Source organism: Chanodichthys erythropterus, chromosome 10 (assembly GCF_024489055.1).
Source record: "Chanodichthys erythropterus isolate Z2021 chromosome 10, ASM2448905v1, whole genome shotgun sequence".
Classification (NCBI taxonomy): domain Eukaryota; kingdom Metazoa; phylum Chordata; class Actinopteri; order Cypriniformes; family Xenocyprididae; genus Chanodichthys; species Chanodichthys erythropterus.
Window position 1 is genome coordinate 48,422,663 of NC_090230.1, and position 22,104 is coordinate 48,444,766.

At 36.6% G+C, this 22,104-nt stretch overlaps 1 protein-coding gene across 7 annotated transcripts in view; it reads right to left on the minus strand.

Annotated features, from left to right (window-relative positions):
• nlgn2b (neuroligin 2b) overlaps positions 1–22,104 on the minus strand; it is a 63,318-nt gene that overhangs the window by 950 nt on the left and 40,264 nt on the right. For all 7 annotated transcript variants that reach the window (XM_067399351.1, XM_067399352.1, XM_067399356.1 and 4 more), the window contains 4 exons: positions 4,320–4,505; positions 1,664–1,929; positions 1,397–1,550; positions 85–451 (listed from right to left, as the gene is read on the minus strand). In XM_067399351.1, the coding sequence (XP_067255452.1) occupies positions 85–451; positions 1,397–1,550; positions 1,664–1,929; positions 4,320–4,505 (973 nt within the window). The remainder of the gene's footprint in view (positions 1–84; positions 452–1,396; positions 1,551–1,663; positions 1,930–4,319; positions 4,506–22,104) is intronic.

The following is a 22,104-nucleotide window of genomic DNA, read 5'->3' on the forward strand; positions in this document are numbered from 1 at the left end:
GGAAAAGAAAAGGACAGAAGAAGAAAATAGCATTTGTATTCTGGTCTCATTGAATGAACAATTTTTCAACAGATAAACTCTCACCCCGTCTTGGCGAAGTTGGTCCAGTACGTCATCACTACAGCACTGAGCATGACATCATTCTTGGAAAAGTTGCAGGGAAATAGATCTGTGGCGCCCACCATGGGAACACCGAACACATAGGGGATCTCATCACCGTGTGCTGCGTCTGCCCACTCGGGTCGTGCCTCCGTCTGGCAGTGGTGGTGGAAGGTATAAAAATAAACGGGAGACTGGAACTCGGCATGCAGCTTAGCTGTGGCCACTGCTGGCGCCACCCACTGGTGATCGGTGAAAAGTGCAAGTAGAGTTTTGCGCCGCATGTCACCGTTGTCACGGTCAGCCCAATCTGTGTACATGAACTTTATAGTCTCCCGCAATATGTCTTTACCTAAGAAGGTACAGAGAGAGACAAAGAGAGAAAAAGATGGATGTTGGGTGTTGAAAGACATAGTTGGTTGTCCCACAAAGCAGGGCACCTTGACCCAATATAGGAGACTATGAGACAGAGGAACCCAAGGTGAGGGGTAAAATTAGACTGATTACCTTGAATAACCGCTAAACGTATGTGTAGACATGTATGTCAGTATTTCCTGCAGAAATGTGTGGGACTGTCCTGAATGGCACATTTGATGTGCATGTATTATGTGTTCTCAATGCCCATTTTTGCTGAAGACATGTGCAAGATTGTTTTCATCCTGCAGAATCTTCTTTGGACCACAAAGCAAATCTATTGACTGAAATTTTACATTTTATTAGCAAATAAACGGTCCTGCATTTAGTATAGTATACAACTAACAGATGAGCCAGCTAAATTAGCATACTATCTAATTAACTTTCAGTGCTGGGTAGTAACTGATTATGTAATCTGGATTATGTAATCATATTCCAAATATTAGGGAGCAGTCGTGGCCCAATGGTTAGAGAGTCAGACAGGTAACCAGGAGGTTGTGGGTTCGAGTCTCAATGACTGAGGTGCCCTTGAGCAAGCACCTAACCCCCAATCGATCCCAAAAATGTCTGCCCGCTAAGGCTGCTCTGGGTGTGTGTCTGTTCACTACTCACTTCCCCTAATGTGTGTGCACTAACTGGATGGGTTAAATGCAGAGGACACATTTCTGAACTTGGGTTATTATTACTTTGAAGTTTCTCTTAAATTATTACATTTATTTCTAAAATAAAACAATGTAATTCTGCATGCATACAATAGTGAATGAATAGTATAATTTCTTTTGCTGTTGCACTGTTGATCCAGTGGCGTCAATGGAACTGCAAACACTGGTCTACTACAGTATGTTATAGTGCAAGTGTGTATGCTTGTGTTAGTGAAACTCACCATCTGGGTATCCATATAGGTTGTCCACAAAGTTGGATATGGTGTAGTCAAAGGAAGCAGCTGAAATTCCATCCTCACCCTCACTGTCATCTACAAATTTCAGTCCTTCACCCTGGTTCACCCCCAATAGGATGTCGTAGTTCAGGAACTCCCCCTGAGGACATTACACAAATGTCACCCACAGTACCCACTTTCGCTAATTAACTGTCATGATTACACTCTGGGATCACTCTAAACTCGGGGACCTCGCAGTGTCCAAAATCACACCTGCTGCATGAGGATCTCAGGGTCATCGGGTACCACATCGCCGTCCACCACTGGTCCGAATGCGATGTGGTAACGGGCAGGCTGGATATCCTGATCCACCAGCTCCCTGAAGCTTTTCCTTCGCAGACAGTCTACCAGTTCTGCAGTGTCACTGTAGCTGCAGCCCACCTTCTTGGCCAGGATCTTGGTGTACGTCAGGGGCCGGTAGTTCACTGACCAGCTGGATATGGCGGAGCCACTCTGAGCAATGGCCCTCTGGAACAAACCTGAAACCAGGGCTAGATATAAGCAATGACTAAGAAAAGTCAGAGAGCAGACTATAATGTGAGTGAGTCAATGTGGACACTGAGTGTCCCATGACCATGAGCAAGATAAAGCCACTGAATATCTTTATCATCACACAAGGAAGGCCAGTGGAACTTGTTTCCATCATAATAAATGTACATTTACATTTTTTGCACTTTGAGTGAAATCAAGATGAATAAAAATGCCACATGAAATACAATCTTCATACTTTCTTCTTTTAGGTGAATATATATGTTGTGTTTATCGCAAAAAGAAGTTATCACATTCACATCTGTCACCTGATGTTATAGATATTTAACTCCGTGAAGAAATTACATGGATACTTTTTTGGGAGTTTTTATTAATCTTGATTTCTCACAACATGTGCGCTTTTTCTGGGTGTGTCAGAAAAAACTCAGGTGCAAAAGGCCAAGATCAGGATTTTCGTTAAATAATGCATTAAACTTTCAACAAACATTATTGTAATATATGACATGTGTTGCATAGGACCATTCTGTGATACTTCTGCATCTTTTTTAAAAGCTTGATGCTGGTCGCTATTCACTGCCATTATATGGATGAGCGCAAGCAAGACATTTTTTTAGTAAAAAATTACTAAATTTTCATTTTAGGGTGAACTATCCCTTTATCTTCAGAAGAGAATAGAACAGATTCCTAGACTAACAGACCTGTAGCTGTCAAGTATGTATAAATTTTAATCAGATTACAATTGGCCTCTGCATTAGGAACGAAGATGCCTTGCGATGTGTATTTAATTATTTAATCTTTCAAAATATTTGATTTCACAATGTGTCATGCATACTAAAGTCCAGTTTTACATTTTGGTCTCAGACTTTTTGAACTGTGCTACTGTGCTATATGAATTGTGCCAAAAATCTCAATTTAAACTTCTGAAACTAGTTTTAATGGTCAGAGAAATAAGTCGACATGCTAACATGGTCTTCAACAAGGTGGAACCAATAACTACATGAACCAGCAGTCGGGGGCTTGTTTTAATGTGATGTAAATAGGGCAGGTAGGAAACTCTGATTCATTACTTGAGTGAAAGTGAGACAAAGTGAACTCAGCAGTGTTTGAAAACGCTCTGGATAAGCATGAGGAAACCATCTTGGATTTCAGAACCCTGCTGCACCGTTATGTAAAGTGTCCCACAGTTTTCATCTGCAGATTCTGTTATTAATTATTAAAATGTTTCCCCCACCCCCCAGTCACACACACACACTCACACACACACACACTATACTCTATTGCAAGACCCCCCAGCTCCAGTTCCCTATGAAATCAATTAAGAATCAGCTCAGCTGCAGTCCAACACTTGTGTCACACACACACACATAGTTGTACATGCTGCTCATTATAAATTTGTCTCACATCTCTCCATTTTTATCACACAGCACTCATTATAAACTGGCATCAAATGCAGATGCACGTGTGATCTCGAGATAGCAGTATAAATCAGTCTCACACACACACAAACTCACACACACCGCAAGGCAGTGCCAAAAATCAGTCTCACTTTCACACAGATGCACAATATATCAGTGTATTAAAAAAATCAGAATATAGAATAGCATATTATAAAAACATATAGCATAAAAAGGTTTAAAGACTTTAAAGGGTTAGATCACCCAAAAATGAAAATTGTCATTATTTACTTTAAGATATTTACCATAAGACTTTTGTTCATCTTCGGAACACAAATGAAGATTTTTTTAATGAAATCGGAGAGCTTTCTGTCACTCCATTGATAAGTTATGTAACTACCACTTGAAATTTAATATAGAAATTAAAAAAAATCATAGAAGAGTGGTATTCAAGACTTTCTACACTACCATTCAAAAGTTTGGGGTCAGTAAGATTTTTAATGTTTTCACTCAACACGACTGCATTTAGTTGAAGAAAAAATACAGTAATATTGTGAAATATTACAATTTAAGAGAAAGGTTTTCAATTTAAATACATTTAAAATATAATTTATTTCAGTGATGGCAAAGCTGAATTTTCAGCATCATTACTCCAGTCTTCAGTGTCACATGATCGTTCAGAAATCAATCTAATATGATGATCTTTTGAGACGTTATAAATGTCATTATAAAATGTCAGTCACTTTTTATCAATTTAATGAGTCCTTACTGAATAAAATAATTCATTTCTTTCAAAAGAAGAAAAAGAAAAAACAGCAACCGACCCCAAACTTTTGAATGGTAGTGTATGTATGAACTACATTTTATATGCGTTACTGAAAAAATTAACAGATCCAGGCACAAATGAGCATCCTAAAATAAGTAAATAATGAGTATTTTTTTGGGTGAACTTTATTGATGATGATCACAGCAATAGAGGTTCAAACCTTCAGAATGATGGGACAAGATGAGAAGGTTGACGCAGGAGGCTCCAGCCCCGGAGCCAAATATGGTGATTCTCTCTGGGTCTCCTCCAAAGTGTCCGATGTTCTCATTGAGCCAACGTAGAGCCTGAATCTGGTCCAGTAGCCCATAATTCCCTTTTGCAGACTGATCTCCAGTGCTCAAAAAACCTGTGGAGAGCGAGAGAGTTACATAACAGACACTGTGGACCAAAGGTATAAAAAGACCATGATCAATACATGTTGATCAAGATCAAGCATTCTGAGCCTGAGAAGAGCAAAGTGCATTGGTAAAATGAAAGAATGAAATAAGGCAGAGGACTAAAGCTTTAATTCGACATGCTCATTTGGAACCTCCTGTTCCTATTTGGAATGATTCCTATTAATGTTTAAAACAGACTTGAACTGGTCATGAATTACACAGGCTATGTTTGGAATCGCATATACTTATACAATGTCCTGTACCTTGCATGTTACTGAGAATTCTCTGTGTTAACAGATGATCTACCGGATGAGCTGGCTACTGTATCTCACAATGCAATGTGCTCAAACTCATTATTTGAATCTCAAGATTAAGAGCACTTTATTCTCATAAGTTTTAAGAAGAATTCTTGTAAAATTGAGCATGTTCATCAATGCATAAGGAAAAAAATAGTAGGCACTGTTCAATATACTGCACAGTATACATACAATAATGTACATTAATATTTTTGAAAGAACCCTTTAAGTGAATTATTCAAAGACTGAATCCTTTGGGCCACTCAGTGACAGGAACGGTGACTGAATAAATGAGCAAACAAATCACAACTTATTCAAAAGACTCAAATCACCCCATTGCCATTTCATAAATCTATTTATAATAGCTCACAACATGCCTCTTCAATTACAGTACTATGAATTTAGCAGAACATATTATTTGAATGTCAAGATTTAGGACACTTTCCCTCATAAGACTGGAGTCAGTTTTTAGTAAAAATTAGCATGTTTGTCGATGTATAATAGTAGAAAAAAACAGTAGGTATTATTTATTGTACTGCGCAGTATACAGTAAGCAGTACATTAGAATTTTTAAAAGAATCTTTTAAGTGAATGATTCAATGACTGAATCCTTGGCTAGGTGAACATGAGGTGAAGTAGCCTACAGAGAACGGTGAATGTACAAATGATTTAAAAGATTCTAGGTCATAAATCTATTTATAATTGCTCAAACACATATGTGTCTAAAATGACAGTGCTATGAAAGCTTTAGCAGAACATATTTTCATCTGCACAGCAAAGTACTGTGAACCTCTGGGGTGTTGGGGTGGGTTTGATACATTAACTGTTATCATCGCTGGTGAGAGAAGCTTTATTATCATCTTGTCAAGCCCATCTTTATGACGGGTCTAGCCGATTAGCAGGTTTAGACATTTGGACCGTTGTTCTCTGGGTAGCAGAAGCTTAAGTGCTCACATACACATACATACTTTAAATTAGGAAGCCCACAGACATGACCATTATGGACCTCTACAAATAATACATGCTACTGCTCATTAAAATGGGCCGTATGAGGCTCTTGAGTCACAGTGTAAATGAGAACTAAAGAGCTTATGTAAGACTGTCTATTTTACTACTCTGAACTGGTGATGCACTAAAAACATGAAAATGTGGAGAGAAAAAAGGGGAATTTCAAACATGTCAAACATGTTCAAATTTTACATGTGTAGGAAAGCACTCTTCAGACTGTGAAAGACAGGCTTCCTCTGGAATATTAAAAGAAACGGGGAAAAGACATAAGAGGGGAAAAAGAGATAAAAATAGACCTGTACGTAAAAGCTACTTGCCCTCAGACCCAATATAAGAGTCAGTGAGTGTGGCTGTGTGTGTGTGTGTGTGTGTGTTTTAGAAAAAGAGAGCATGTCAAAGAAACTAAGAGGGATGAGTAGAGAAAAAGACAAAGTGCCATGTTGTTTTCAGGAGTCAGGCGTGTGAGGAAGACGACAAGCGACAACATGCGGCACATCATATCACAAACAACACACGACAGATCACAAACTCGGCACCTCTACATATAAAAGGCTGTCCCAGTGTGTCGTAGATGGAGGAATACACAGAAATAGAGTTCTTTGAAAATGTTTGTTACAGATGTTTAAAAAAAAGCTTTTGACACCTGAAAGTCCCACAGGAAGATAATGACATTGTTTTAAAGGATACCACTGCCTCTGCTACATTCATTTACATGCTGTATAAAATAGTAGCTTGTATTCATGGCCGAAGGAATCATTATTCTAAACTGTTGCAATTGTTTCAATGACAAAATACACCATTTGCAGTGATTTTGCATTTATGCATCACTATATTTTAAATAATTTAGCCTATAGTTTTGCTCCTTTCCTTGAAATACCAATACCAAGAATACAGTAAAACATTTATATTGTGAAATATTATTACAATTTACAATAGCTGTTTTCTATTTTAATATATTTTAAAATGTAATTTATTATGCTATTATTTTTAGCAGACATTTCTTTTGTCTTTTGTGTCGCATGATCCTTCAGAAATCATTCTAATATGCTGAATTGGTGCTCAATAAACATTTATTATGATCAATGTTGAAAACAGTTGTGCTTCTTAATATTTTTGTGGAAACCACGATACCATGCATTTATTTGAAATAGAAATCTTTTGCAACATTATGATAAATTTTTGATCAATGTATTGAATCCTTGCACAAATTCCACCCTGACTGTTCATATTGCAAAATATCAAACATTATATCTGAACAAAATATCCGTTTTATTTCAACTTTGAAGATTCAGGTGATTTTTGTTGGTCACACATCAAAAAGAAAGAAAGAAAGAAAGGAAAAAAACTGGGGTGGGGGGGGGAGACGACAAATATGTGCCACATTTAGCTGTGGTGTGAACATAGCCGTATTGTCTAAATGATATTAATAGGGTGGTTAACTGGATGTGTGCTAACTCACATTCTAAGCACTGGCCTCACGAGTCAAGGACAACCCCTAGAAAACGAGACAAATTACATATTCATCAAACTGCTAGATCAGGCCACCACAGGCGAGTCCCTAAAGATGAGTGAAGTCACTGAGTGCATTACAAATACAACTGTAGTGCAAATTAGTGGGGGAAGTGTGGACGTGAGGTCCTTTTATAAAAGTTTCATATTAGGTGAGTGTGAGCTTGTGAATCTGTGGCTATATTCGGAAATGTGACTATGTTTAAGTATGCATACTTAGTGCAGTATGAACATTTCTGTAGGCACTGGATACCTAGATGACCTACTTCTGGTACTGTATTTAACTGGAAATATATAAAAACTAAAAAAAAACAGACATAACCAGAAAAAACTAATACTTAACCAAAATAAATTAAACCTAAATAGTAGTATTAAAAAAAAAACTAATAAAAATGACAAAAGCACATAACAAGATTGCTAAAAATTAAACAAAATGAAAATGAAAACTGAAAAATACAAATAAAAGCTTACTCAAAATATTAATAACTATACTGGTATATAAATAATACAAAAATAACACAGGCACCCACATAGTCCTAACCACATCCTACGCAGTATGTACTGTCGAGTACATATAATACATGAAAAAAAGAAAAAAAAAGAAAAGTATATTGCAACAGCAAACAGTAGTATGCTGTATTGCTGTCACATGACCTTGCCACACTGCATGTTTAAATTAACAGTAGCTATTTTCAGGGTTCGTACACATTTCTACCAATAAATTTCCTTGACTTTTGAGGCTAATATTCATGACCACATTCCATGAAACGTTTATGTGTAAAATAAGAATAAAAATCCATGTTCAAAAGTAAAAAAACAACATATTTTAACTAATTAATGACAAGCTATGTGGTTTCATACAAAAACATTTATTTAAATAACCTTGTAACTTTACAAAGTGGCAGTGCCAGAGACAAACTTTTGGAATACAAAATTTGGTAACTAAGAAGATTTTTTCACAGTTTTGCCTCTTATTTACCATTAATCTCATTGGATAACCATCAGTCATCAACAAGATAACATTCCTATTTGAATTCCCCAAAAACAGCTGAGCTTATTTTTTAATTTCTGCAATTTACACCTGAGTACAAACTGCAACTGCCAGACGTTACCCCATGCAAGGGTCAGAAATGAACTTTTCCATTAATTTCCAGGGACATTTTTTTACCTTCATAAGTGCAATTTTTATGATTACCTGTGCTGTCTTTTATGTCAAATACTTAAATTTAACCAATTACTTAAATCAATCAGAATACTATATAGACTGCTACAAATCTTTTTGCTACAAAGGTGGAACACAAGCTGCATCTGAAATAGCATAAATGTTTATTTACACAGACTGTTTAATGTTACACATAAATTATAAAATTAACAGGAACTCATTACAGGGTCATTATTGTCAATTAATGCTCTTGATATTGTAATAATGATTATTAATGTCAATTAATAGTTTGGGGAAACTGCACGTCATATTCTGGCTACACATATAAAACAATCTAAGAACCATTTATGAATTATTTTTATGCTCTTTACACATTAGTAAATGAAAACTTCACATAATTTTAGCATGATGGATAAATTATATTAAATATAAGCAACTTTATACAGAAAGTATGTGACTGATCGTGAAGCTGTCCAGAACTTGGGTCTAGTGCGAGTTTAAGCACTCTCACAAACACTCCCGTTAAAATCATGGAAGCTGACTACACTGCGACATGAATCTCTTACATTGAATCTGCACTTTGTTGTTTATGATGAGAGAATTTGCGAGTTTCAGTCAGAATTCAGTCGGAGAGCACGTGCACTGAACAAAACTCTTAATTTCAGCCATGACTAATCTGAATGCCTCTGATTGGCCATCACATTCATAAGCTCAACAGAAACGTGTGTGATTGGTTATAATGATCAACGCTGCAAAATGAAATGAAATGAAATTGCTATTTTAAGATTCCATGACATTTCCAGGATTTTCATGATCGTACAACCCTGTATTTTGGTTAAAAATGTTTTACATTTAACTTTTGTCAAGTCTGATTAAATAAGGAGTCAAGCATGATACACTGTAGGACACTGTGTATTCCATACAGTTGCATACTGCACTTTGTGGCAAATGTAGAAGGTCATGGGGGAATTCCATGCGTACAGAAATATGGCATATTGTGCAAAATATACATAATATATACAGTCAGTTATGGCTTAAGTGGACGTAAACAGTTGGCTGAAAATGGAGAGTAAGTAAATGGGAGAGTAGCCTAATTAAATATTTGTCTGTCATAAATGTTAATAAAACAACAAAAGATGTAAAATTAATGTGTATATATTGTGAAATAAAATTTCTCATATCATGGTCATATTGCGCACTCGTCCCGTATTCCTCATGAGAAATCTGGTCACCCTAGGTTATGTTTACCTTGGTTCACAGTGTTATGTTACAAACATTTGTTCTGTAATATTTGTTTAGCACTTTTTGAAAGGCATGTTAAAAAAGACTTGATTTTTTTCATTTTTTTAAAAAATTATTATCATGACTTTGGTAATTATGCCCTTTGAAGGTTATTGGACATTGTGAAATTTGTGATTTAAGTGTGTGACAAGCACATAAAAATTATTACTTTTTTCATTGGAGTAATAATAAAGAAGCTGTCCTACATTCATTGTATTGTACTTGGAAAACTGCCACATCACCAAAAAAGAAAAGAAATTAATATATATATAGGCATCGGTATCAGCCAGAAAAAAAATATCGGTACTCGTACTCTGTTCTTAAAAAATGGTATCGGTGCATCCCTAGTAAGTATGTAAACATTTGTGCACCTGGACGAGTGGGAACCCCTAGTGTGGTCTATCAGATGACTGAAAGTCTATGTGTGCAGCACAGCTATTGGATAAAAGGCTGCTAGATGGAAAAACGTTGTTCAGGAATTGGTTGCTGAGGGTCGGTGGGTTTGACTTCTCCAAATTAACCTCCTTCTGTTGAGCTGTTTTCTGTTGCCTGGCAACCAGCCACTTCTTCTTTCAGAGGGATGTGTTTTGCAAGTGTGCAGACACAATGTTGAATGTTGCAAAAATGCAGTGATTATCCCAAACAACGGGTTGCGTCCATATGTGAAACGAAATATCATATTACAATTTAGCAAAATGATCAGTCAAACGTCTAACCCCGTGCACCGCTCTGATTCGCTCGGTAAGTTTCACTGTGAGCTGAGTGCTGAGTTGAATCTCCTGCAGACTTTGGTGCTGAGAGCAGCAGTTTGGGGCTGGACTCATGCATATGCACCACTCCAGCGAACGGCAGATCGGAGAGAGAGAAAGAGAGAGTGTGTTGCATACCAGAATAAAAGAGGAATGAGGAGGTGAGAGGGCAATGCAGGGGAAAATATAGCTAGGTAGATAGATAGACAGACTTCGCCCACATCCAAGTGTGACATCAGAAGCCACGCCCATGATGGGAAGTTTGAATTATTTTACTGACTCGGATCTTTGAATCTCATTCATCAAAATCTTTTTTTTCAAGTCATTTCGTTCATTTCAGCAGGATATAATTAAAATGTTACATGATAATAGCTAAATTCCCCAACACATCAACTTACACAACATTTATCACATTTAGAATAAGAAAAAAACTGCAATGCAAGGCCAAATAATGAGAAACAGTAACGATTAATTCATTGCTTTGCTGGGTCTGTAAGTTCAGCTCAGCAGTCTCTTTTAGTTTACCTCACCTCCCGATCTGAGTCGTTCGTTTATCCCGTGTGATGATAGATATGTATATCTATGGTAACTCCCCATCCCTGTCTTGCCCTGGAAACCCCCTATCTGTTGTATGTAAGTTTCTGATTGAAAGAATTTTTAAGCGTAATTCTAGGTTTTGAGTGTTTCAGGTAGATTTTAGGTGCGTTTCAGGCGTAAGGGTAGGTTTTGAGTGTGTTTCAAGCGTAAAGGTAGGTTTTAGGTGGGTTTCAGTACGGTATTTCAAAAAAGACAAATAGTAAATGATAAAGAATTGGGTGTTAGGGTTAAGTCTTCTCAATGTTTAAAGTTATTGAGAATAAGCATGATTTTCCCCCAAAACACTTAACAAGAAATCCAGCAAATTTCTAGCTAATGCAGCTAATTTCATTTGTTAAGGTTACAGTGATGTGTGGGTTTAGAGATCAGTGTTTGGTGTAGGCAATATAATACTGTTATTGACATGACCAATAAAAGGCTGCAGGGCGGCATGGGCCAGGCTTCTGACGTCACACTTGGATATGGGCAGGGGTGGATCTCCACCGCAGGCTCGAGAGAGGACCAGGCCAAGGACATTTAAGTTGCGTTTTATGTATGTGTGGCAGTCGGCCAATGCCGTTTACTTTCATTTTATTTATTTTGTCAATAAAAATTTACATTTACAGTTTGCCGGTTCCCCCTTCTTCCCTAAGCCCTGAACTTTGTTACATTTAGTTTTAAAAGCATTTTAAATAACACATTAAAATAAAACACTGGCGAAAAATAATACTTAGCCTGGGATAGACTGCACGATTTTTGCAATCCTATAAGATCATTACTTTATCACACTGTGCGACATGGATCTATTAAACTTGGGTAAGACATGCGTGTAGACTGTACGATGTTGACTCGTAGGCTACGATGCAAGTTTCTATAGAAGAATAAAACGTCATCAGCATGTGCTATTGGTAAACTAAAGACCATGTTGAATCATACGTTGGCAGTTGTAGTTTTTATGTGTGCTGAAAAAAAGGAAGCGGCATAAGAAGAAGGGAAAAGAGCTTAAGCCAGTGGTCTCAAACTCAATTCCTGGAGGGCCACAGCTCTGCACAGTTTAGCTCCAACCAGCTCCAACTCACAACTGTTTGGAAATTTCTAGGAATCCTGAAGACCTTGATTAGCTGGATCAGGTGTGTTGGATTAGGGTTGGAGCAAAACTGTGCAGAGCTGTGGCCCTCCAGGAATTGAGTTTGAGACCACTGGCTTCAGCAGTTTTAAGTTTTAGCGCCATGTCGCGTTGATTTCATGTCACATTTTTTATTGGCTGGCTGGCAGACATAGGTCGTAGCAGCAAACACACTGTACGTTGATCATGCTGAATTTCTGAGACCGGGAAACCAGCCGTCTTTGAACCTCTCTCACTGTACGACGTAGGACCACCAATTAAGAGCCGCGATCACAGAAATCAGCACGATTGGGCTTAAGAGGTACTCTTAATTTTACTTCAGATCTCCCTTCCCTTTTTTCTTGTCAGTCGCAAAGATCATAGAAATGACCACTCGAAATACAAGCGAGGTGCGGGAGTATTTTGAATTAGAAAAAAACAGAAAAGTTTTAAGTAAGCTGTGACAAATAATTCTACTGGAGCCATACGTAACCAAATTCAGCACAAGCACGTAGGTGTGATAGCTGCGTCATTCACTTTTTCACAACTCTGAAAAAAAATTACTTCAAAAACGATACAGTTGTAGCTCTGTTGATGTCTGTATGATGTTTGCTTTGACGTTAATCTTTGAAGGTCTAGATTCAGCGAAACATCCTCTGGCTCATGGGTGCCAGGTTTTCACAACAAAACCTGCCCAATTGCTACTCAAAACTAGCCCAAACAGATTCAGGGGGGGTCCCCTGGTAAAAATTGTGTTCTGGGGGGTAAAATCTGTGCTTTTTAGTGAGGTTCTCCTGGTAAAATTCGCATTCCAGGGGCTAAATATCATGTTATTTGGGGTTGCTTCAACTCACAGACATGAACAACAACCCGCGACAACAGTGTTAAAGTAGCCCAATTCTGTGGGAAAACCGCAATCTTCGCAACCCACCTCTGGTTCCGCCTGTTACAGTAGCTATGCCCTAAGCTCACGCTATAGGTTGAGCTGAAAAAAGACTGACTGATATGAGCGGACTGCTCTCAATGTTTTAATGGTGCCTGGAGGCTCAATGTTCACACCTTTGAGGGAGTGAATGGCATACTATTAGTAGTCAATGATAAATAAACTAAAGATAATGTATATTAGCATAAAAAAAATCTTTACCTTTATTCTTACTCTAACAACACTAATAATAACAATACTTATTATTATTATAAGTACATTTATATCATTATTTTTATAAATATATTTCAATATATTTAGTAAATAACCAATTACAATAAATAATTTTATGGACCACTGTGGAGGAATGCATAATTACCCAGAATGCTTTAATTGACCTGTCCTTGGAGCAAAACAATATGAAGCAGAATGACAAGATGAAAACACCAAAGAAGTGACCCATTAGACAGAAGTCCACTGCTGTGTTTACTAAATTCCTCTTCTTGTCATTCTAATTCAATTCAAACTCCTGCTTGTGAATTAATTGAATTCTTAAATTACGATTTTTGTCTTGTCAAGCAGAACCTCAGAACCCCATTTGTCCTCTCCATTCCTCACAGTAAAATGCGTTTCTCTCACTGAAATATCTGTATCTAAAACAGGCATATTGGTTGGTGAAGTATAGTAAAAGAGTTAATCAGCTGTGCTTTGCAGAGCCCTGCTGTTAGACTACATCAATATCCCACAAACATAAAAACAATATTCTGCGTTCTGCATGGCTGCACCTTACAACAGACAACAGACAACTAACCGCCTGTTTTACCAGAGGATGTACTGCTACTGAAAGAAGAATGATGGCGAAGAGATGAGATTTAGCTTTTGACAATATTAGCCACTGGATCTTGTATGCTTGAATGCAAACTCCCAATCTGACCTTGAGAAAACATAACTATGTGCTAATATTATTTGATTTTGTACAATGTGATTTGTATGAAAATATACATAAAAAAAAAAAAAAAAAAAAAAAAAAAAAGTAAGCATGAAGCTTACCCCTAAACATAACCATCTGCAGGGCGTAAATAGATTGTATGAAAACGTACAAATGGGATAATACAATTTCAAACAAATTAGCTACAATTCATCAAAACATGAGTTATAACTGCCATGAGATTGTGTTGGAACTCCCGCCAAATAGCTGCACCGACGGCTCACTTCTTTAGTCTTTGTAATCATTTACTCTGAAATAGAAATAAACAAGTGAAGTTAATCATGCTAAATCTTGGTGCTGCTCACCTGCAGCGGGTATAAAAATATGAAAATGTGCCCTCTTCATTCTGAGATCTGAGGTGGCATTTACATTTGCAAAAATCATCTCATCCACTTCTCAGATACCAACACTGCAAACATTCATTGTTTCCCTTTGAATTTATAATTACACGATTAGCGTCCACATCAAAAAAAATGAAAGGCGTATTTCAGAAACATAAATAGCTCAAAGCAAACACCTCGAGAGGTGTACGGCAACAAGTGAATCATAATTCGGGGATTCTGTGCTAGCTGGTGGCGAATGGCAGAAAGTGTAAAAACTGCTGAAATAAAGACTCATGTGGAATTAGGAACCTAATTAGGGTAATCTGTTTCTTCAAATAGGACAGATTTGATGAAGAACTGGAAGATGCAGAGAAAGAAAGCGAGTGAGGTGAGGGGGTAATGCGAACAGGGAAACGCTGGAAATGCTTAGGCCCTGGTAAGAAAACGGTGCGAACGCGCAAGGCCCATTGACAGCGCATTCTTTCTTCCCCAGAGTTCATTAATTAGGTAATTAGTTAATTAGTCTGAGCAGATGGTTGTGGTACACAAATCAGCAGCTTAGAGGGGCAGCTGGGTAGAGGCAGAGATGGAAGGTGAGGGCGCCTCAGATCTGGAGAAATCTTGCACATTTGCAGAGCGCTAATGCTAATGCAGCTAGCCTGATGCAGTACACAGAGCACATGTGTGCTAGCACTCGCAGATCACACTGGCCTGCCACCCCCTCCTCAGAGTGTGTGCAAGGAATATCAGATATTTGTACTTCAGCTTTGAAAAAACACAAAATTCCGTGCAGGTCAGAATCCAGAAACAAATGCCATGTGTGTGTGTGTGTGTGTGTGTGTGTTTGTGTGCTGCATTAGCATGGGTTTGAATGAATTCTCTGCTTCACTGCAGATTTAAAAAGGCACTTCTGATGGTTATTTTTAGCTTGTTCACATATCTCCCTTCTGTCTCCACTTTTTCACTCGTTCCGCCTTCCACCTCTTCCCCTTTCTCTGGCCCTTTTTCCTTTTATCTCCCTTTCGCTGTGTAAAGGTGCATGTGCATATAGCTCATACAGTTCTGACAGTGTATGTGCGTATGTAAGCTGGATAAAGGGTCCGGTTTTGTGCTAAACCTGCTTTTATGATGTGGAACACTGTTTTGTCTTTTTTTTTTTTCCACTTCCTTTGTGCATTTTTTTCCTGTTTGAAAATGCTTCATCCAATCCAATCATCCAATGGGGTTGGAATGGCAAGACACAAACACGTAATCCTCTTCACCGCTATAGAAAAACCTCTTTAAAGCAGAATAAAGAGAAAGACTAATAATACACTGAAAGGTTACTCTTATTCATCCATGTGCCAAAATTCATCAACCATGCTAATAATCAGACTTTTTGCATCCTTTCAGGGCGGCATACATGTAATTTTGTTTCTAATGTGTTCATTTTATACAGTGTGGGCTATACAACATACTCATTCTAATGCTGTGGCACACTGTGTGCATTATGCACATTTTCTGAATGCATGGATTTTTTGGATGTGCACTTGCCAAAATGTGCACTGCACTTTATTTACAATGTGATGAATGAAGCAAAAGTAATTATAGCCTTTATTATTGAATTTTTTTTTTCAAACATTTACACAAATATGACTAAAAATTATAGAGTTTTAGAAATTTGCAGAGATATAAGATTAAGTAACTCTGGATATCGCAATGATTTTAGTGCAGTTTTATTTATTTGCTATAGAGCTAAAGATTTCATTATCAAAAACAGCTTTAGAGTTAGCAAATTTTGATTTCATTTTTGTACATCAGTTTAAACAGATTAAAGGTACAATATGTAAATTTTTTGCAGTAAAATATCCAAAAACCACTAGGCTAGTGTTATATATTTTGTCCAGCTGATTACAAACAATATCTCTAATGTTTTCAACTACTTGTAAATCATGAGAAAATTCCCATTCTAAAAAGTGACACGGGGCAGTGCAGTCGCCTGTCAATGACGTCAGTTACCCTTTGTTACCGCCTTTACTGACGTAGAAACCACATGACAACAGTGCCGTGGACAAATGCGGAAGTAGTGTCTAGCGTCCAGCAAACCACTAGCTTGCTTCAAGCAGTTCCTTACTTACTTCTTGCACATTTTATGGTGGATTGTGTTACTTATTTATGGAACATAATTACTGTTTACCATCTGCCGCTGGTTCTGTTGACAAGGACAGCTCCCGTAAACTCATGACCGGAAAAGCGGAAGCGGCGCCGGCGACTGTGTCATAATAAAAGTCCCGCTGCTCGTGAGGCGTATGTTGATCAATCGCTCCAGCTTCTCGTTCAGCTCCCGCAACACTCGGTCCTGCTCTGCTTCATACTACAGTAACGTTAATAATTGCATCCACGAACATAAGTTCTTCCAGACTCCAATCCCTATTTGTTTGCACCGTCCATTGAGATGGAGACCACGTCTCAAGTTTCCGCTCTAAAACTTGGCGTCATCAAACTACGCCTTTGTTTTGAATAGGCTTCTAGCGACCTCTAGTGGAAAAAAAATATCACAAATTGTACCATTAAAAACTTTTTTTTTGCAACATCATTCTGTTTGGCATTTTTAATGTAAAAAACATACACACACACACACACACACACACACACACACACACACACACACACACACACACACACACACACACACACACACACACACACACACACACACACACACACACACACACACACACACACACACACAAAAAAACATTGTACAAATTCATACAAAATCGAAACCTCATGAAACATTTACCAGATCCACTGGCTAATGTAGAATCCATGTGTAGTTTATCTGATAAATGATAAATATGACACAAAAATAGACTAAATCATACCATAAACATGAATACTTGAATGTGAGAACTAGACTTTAACTATGACCATAAACAGACTGCACAAACTCACCAAACAGCAGGTCACACAAACAAAGCTATACAAGAGACAAAGAAAACATGGGGGCTATACACAAAGCATAATGTCTAACAAGATACACTTGAGAGTAATCAAGACGATGAACCAATGACATAACAGAACTGAGAATAACCTGACAAGACAAACCAATGAAAACATAACACATGGAGTTACATGACATAAACAGGAACCAAAGCTATTTGAAATCGCCCCCTATACCCAACATTCACTATTCCCTACAATATTCCACTAATATAGTCCACTTGAAGGAGTGAATGAAAACAAAAGGGAATTTGGACACTGGGTGCGCCATTGAGGGCTGCCGCTTTTGCATAGTTTGTGCTTGCATTTTAATAATTATTTGAAACTTAGCAAACTGGCAGCTCCAGTAGTAATGAAAAGATTTACCTTGAACTCTGTCATGGAAACTATGTATAAACCTTAATTAAACAATGTAATAATCAATTAAAAAGTGTGATGTTACGCTGTAGCCACATTAGACCAGCATTTTGGAAATGGATGGATGATTCAGCTGCGGGCACCATCTTATGGCGAGACCAGTGGTGTATAAAGTACTCGAAAACCATACTTGAGTAAAAGTATAGTTATCTTACCAGAAAATGACTTTGGTAGAAGTCAAAGTTGCTGTTTAGAATGTTACTTGAGTAAAAGTTTTAAAGTATGTGATATTTTTTGTACTTAAGTACGAAAAGTATTTTTTTGATATTAAACGTACTTAAGTATTGAAAGTAAAAGTACAAGTAAATGTAAAATACAAAAGGAGCAAAAAATATAATTAAAAATTGTTCTATACACAGTTTGAGCAGCATGATTATGTTCAGTTTTAACTCTTTCTTACATTTTGTTTCTTTGAATTAAAAAATGGCTAAACGTTTATTGTATTTTTTAATTATAAAAAATACTAATATATTAATTATACATTGATCGTTGATCGAAATGCGCGTGAGAATAGCATGCGATTAATCGTGCAGCCCTAATTATAACTAATGTAAGATTGAACTTTAAAATGTAAAAATGTAAATGTCGAAATTAACAATGAACAATACTTTTATTAACCTTTAATTTACAAATGGACTCTTATTGTAAAGTGTTACCATTTCATAACAGTCATGTTTAAAACTTACCATCTTTACACACAAAGGCACAGCATGGGACAATTATATGTATACTTTCACACATTATTTGCCTCTATTTTAGAAAACTTGATGATGATCTAATCAAAATATGTGTTACAGTGCCAATAAAAAGAACAAATCGAATGCATTTCTGATAAATGTTTCTGTCGCTGCATGATGAGGATACAGTTTAAATATGCAACTTCGCTGGATAACGAATGCATAACAGCCAACAAATGGATATAAAATAATGCAAATGAATGGTAACAATCGTGACATTAAACAGTTGGTATTTTTGTCACATTGTTTTAACCGCTTGAGGTACTACAAATGTTAGCCTCGACGGAGAACATACTACTGTTCTCCACAAATGCAGCATCTAACTAATTACTTTATAATGATATGAAAACATGTACTGTTAAGTACACTATAACATACCGTTTTGTTGTTCGTTTTAAATCCGTTTTTGAAGTGCCCCGCTCTGTGCAGCGCGCATAGAGGCAGCGCGCAGCCTCACGTCACGTGTCAAAACAAACAATACGAGGCATCAGTAATAGTTTTTATTTCGCCTCTAGAGGCCACTCTCATACTGTATAATGACAGCGCATATTCTCAGCCGCTCCAGCAACGGATGCAACCCGGAAAATGAAATTAACTGCGGTTGTGCGAGCACTTGCTTGCAGTCTGTGTTCTTCCGACTTTATTTTGTAGTAAGTAACGAAAATGCTTTGGGAAAATGTATCGGAGTAAAAGTATACATTTTATTTAGGAAATGTAGTGGAGTAAAAGTAAAAGTTGACAGAAATATAAAGACTCAAGTAAAGTACAGATTCTCTCAAAAAATACTTAAGTACTGTAACGAAGTATTATTACTTCGTTACATTACACCACTGGGCGAGACACAGGAAGTCATTCAATACGACCCTCACAGTGCATTATGGGTATTCTCTAGGTGTTGCGTGTACATCAGTTGTCCACTCGTTATTGGGGTGCATTATGGGATTGAATGAGTTCACTTGATAATGTTGGCTGCATCCATAATTGCATACTCTTTTGAGTAGGTACTTATTTTGAATAAGTACTTACTTTGCGAGTGCTAAAAAAGCATGTTTATAGTATGAATGTAATCTGGACGCACTACATTCGCCATTGAACATTTCAATTTCAAACATTTCAACATTTCACATTTCAAATGGCTGTACGCTCAAATAGTGCTCCATTTAAGGGCATGGGGGTGATTTCGGACAGCCCTACTATTAAAAACTACAAAATAAAAGACATGAAAACATGAACAAAACCTAAACTGATATGACACCAATACTGTCAAAAGTTTTAAAATACTTAAATATTCTTAGTGTTTAATGATGTTATTTTAGTTTTATTTACATATTATTAAAGTAATTCATATTTTGAATTACTTTTCACTTTTATATTTTCAGTAGTTTAGTACTTCAAACTAAACATGCTTTATTTCAGTTATTTGCCAAGACAACATTTTTCATTTTTTAAAGTTTTTAAATCTAAAATTTATATATTATAAAATATTACGTTTATTTCAATTAACAAACATGTCTTTAATAGTTTTTGTTAACGACACTGCTGTTTAATTTTGACAAAAAACAATGTGAAAATCATGTCTTTTATTTTACTTCTTGAATTAAGCATTTTGAATCTACTGGGTTACAATGACTGTTTGGTTGAAATAATACATTTTCTGATTAAGAAAAATAATCATTTTAAGTCCTTTCAGAGCAAATACATAAACACCAAAGACAAAGTATTTTCAATCATACTTGATGCCACTTGACGAATTAAACATGCAACATAGTATACATATACATGCAACATAGTAAATATTGCATAGTGTTGAAAAGTTTATCCCATACTTTTTATAAAAAATAAAAATAAAATGTATACCGTATTCAGCACAGTACGCTAGTATTCATAGCGCACAAATATCCTAAACATGGAAACTCTCTTCTCTATTCGCACACCATCCGATATGAGAATCTTTTGATCATTGTATTAAATAAACACACTAGAGAACACACACAGGCCAAAACTACTCCACTTACAACTTTGACTGTGATTCCCTCAGATCACTTCATCTCCACAGGGAACTGTTTCATTTACCTTCTTAGTCTGTTTAGATTTATATTCAATCTGTCATTCTTGAAGGTAAACTCACCCTGGCCTTCTGCATTCATTATGCGTTCATGGAAAACGGGAGTCATCTCGACTCACAGAATGCTGTGCAGAAACGGCGCAAACACAGGTCTCTCACACCATGGGTGGAACATTCCTCACAAAATCTTTGTTATGATACCTAAGACAAGCTTGAAACTTAAGCGTCATTACTAACAGCTTGGAAATGTAGTCATAATTGGGTCTTTTTTTTTTTTCACTGAAAGTGGAATATTTTAGTGGGCTTTTACATCTCCCCGATTGGGTTATTGTAATCCTCATATCCTAAAAAACACTTTTCAGTATCTTTAAATTGACAAAGAGCAGTACTCCACTTCTAGAGTTTCGGCCGTTTCTCCTTCCTGATTAAATTACTGTAATTCCTCTATTCTAGATGAGGTCACTTAATGTGTTAAAGTTGAAGTAGAGCAGAACATCACATCTAGATGCTAATGACTCAAAAAATACTCTGACAACTCAAAATGAAGAGAATAAATCAATATTCTTCTCTGATGGTTCCATATCATTCACAAAATAGATTTAAAATTCAATAACTGAGCTCTAAACAGTCGAACCGCCACTACATCTCCCCCTTTCTTTACACTACAATCTTTTCAACATTTTTAGGTTCTCAGAAAATAGAAAATGCCACATTCATATGGAGTTTTGTGTTGTACTTGTTTTAATGAACTTAAAAATTCAAATATGTGAAGTTAAATATTATGTGAACTTAAACATTAAGTTCATAATCAAGTTAAATATTACAAATGTTAAAAAATAAACTGCACAAACGGTTTTACTAGGGTTGGGGGAAAAATTAGATTCTTAGATGCATTGCATACGATTCTGAATCGATTCACAAATGTCAAAAATTGATTTTCTAAATGTTAATTGATAACGTAATGTTGACGGAAACCAAAAGGCGAGTTGTGTTATTGTTATATTATTAATATTATATAATATTGTTATATTGCTTATTGCACATAACAGAAAAATGTCTGTTAGAAGTCTATTATTTTATGTTAGTGATTCAGAATATGCTGAAGTCTGTATTAATTTACTACAAGTATGCTGCTACAGGCACAAATTTCTTTTCCTGTTGGTTCTTTTCAATGCTGGGAGATATGCTGGCAAATGTAACCTTCAGTTGACTTGCCAAATCAATTAAAAAATATATATTAGAAATAATTCATTATGGATCATTACAAATACTTTGCTTTAAAAGTATCGAGTAGTCACACAGTGAGAAAAAAATAATCTTTATAGACGAAAAGATGCATCGATAATCATTTTATCATTGCATCACAGCCCTCTGAATCATGATCGAATCGAATCGTGAGGTGCCTAGAGATTCCCACCCCTAGTTTACACTGGAAATTTAAGAGGAAT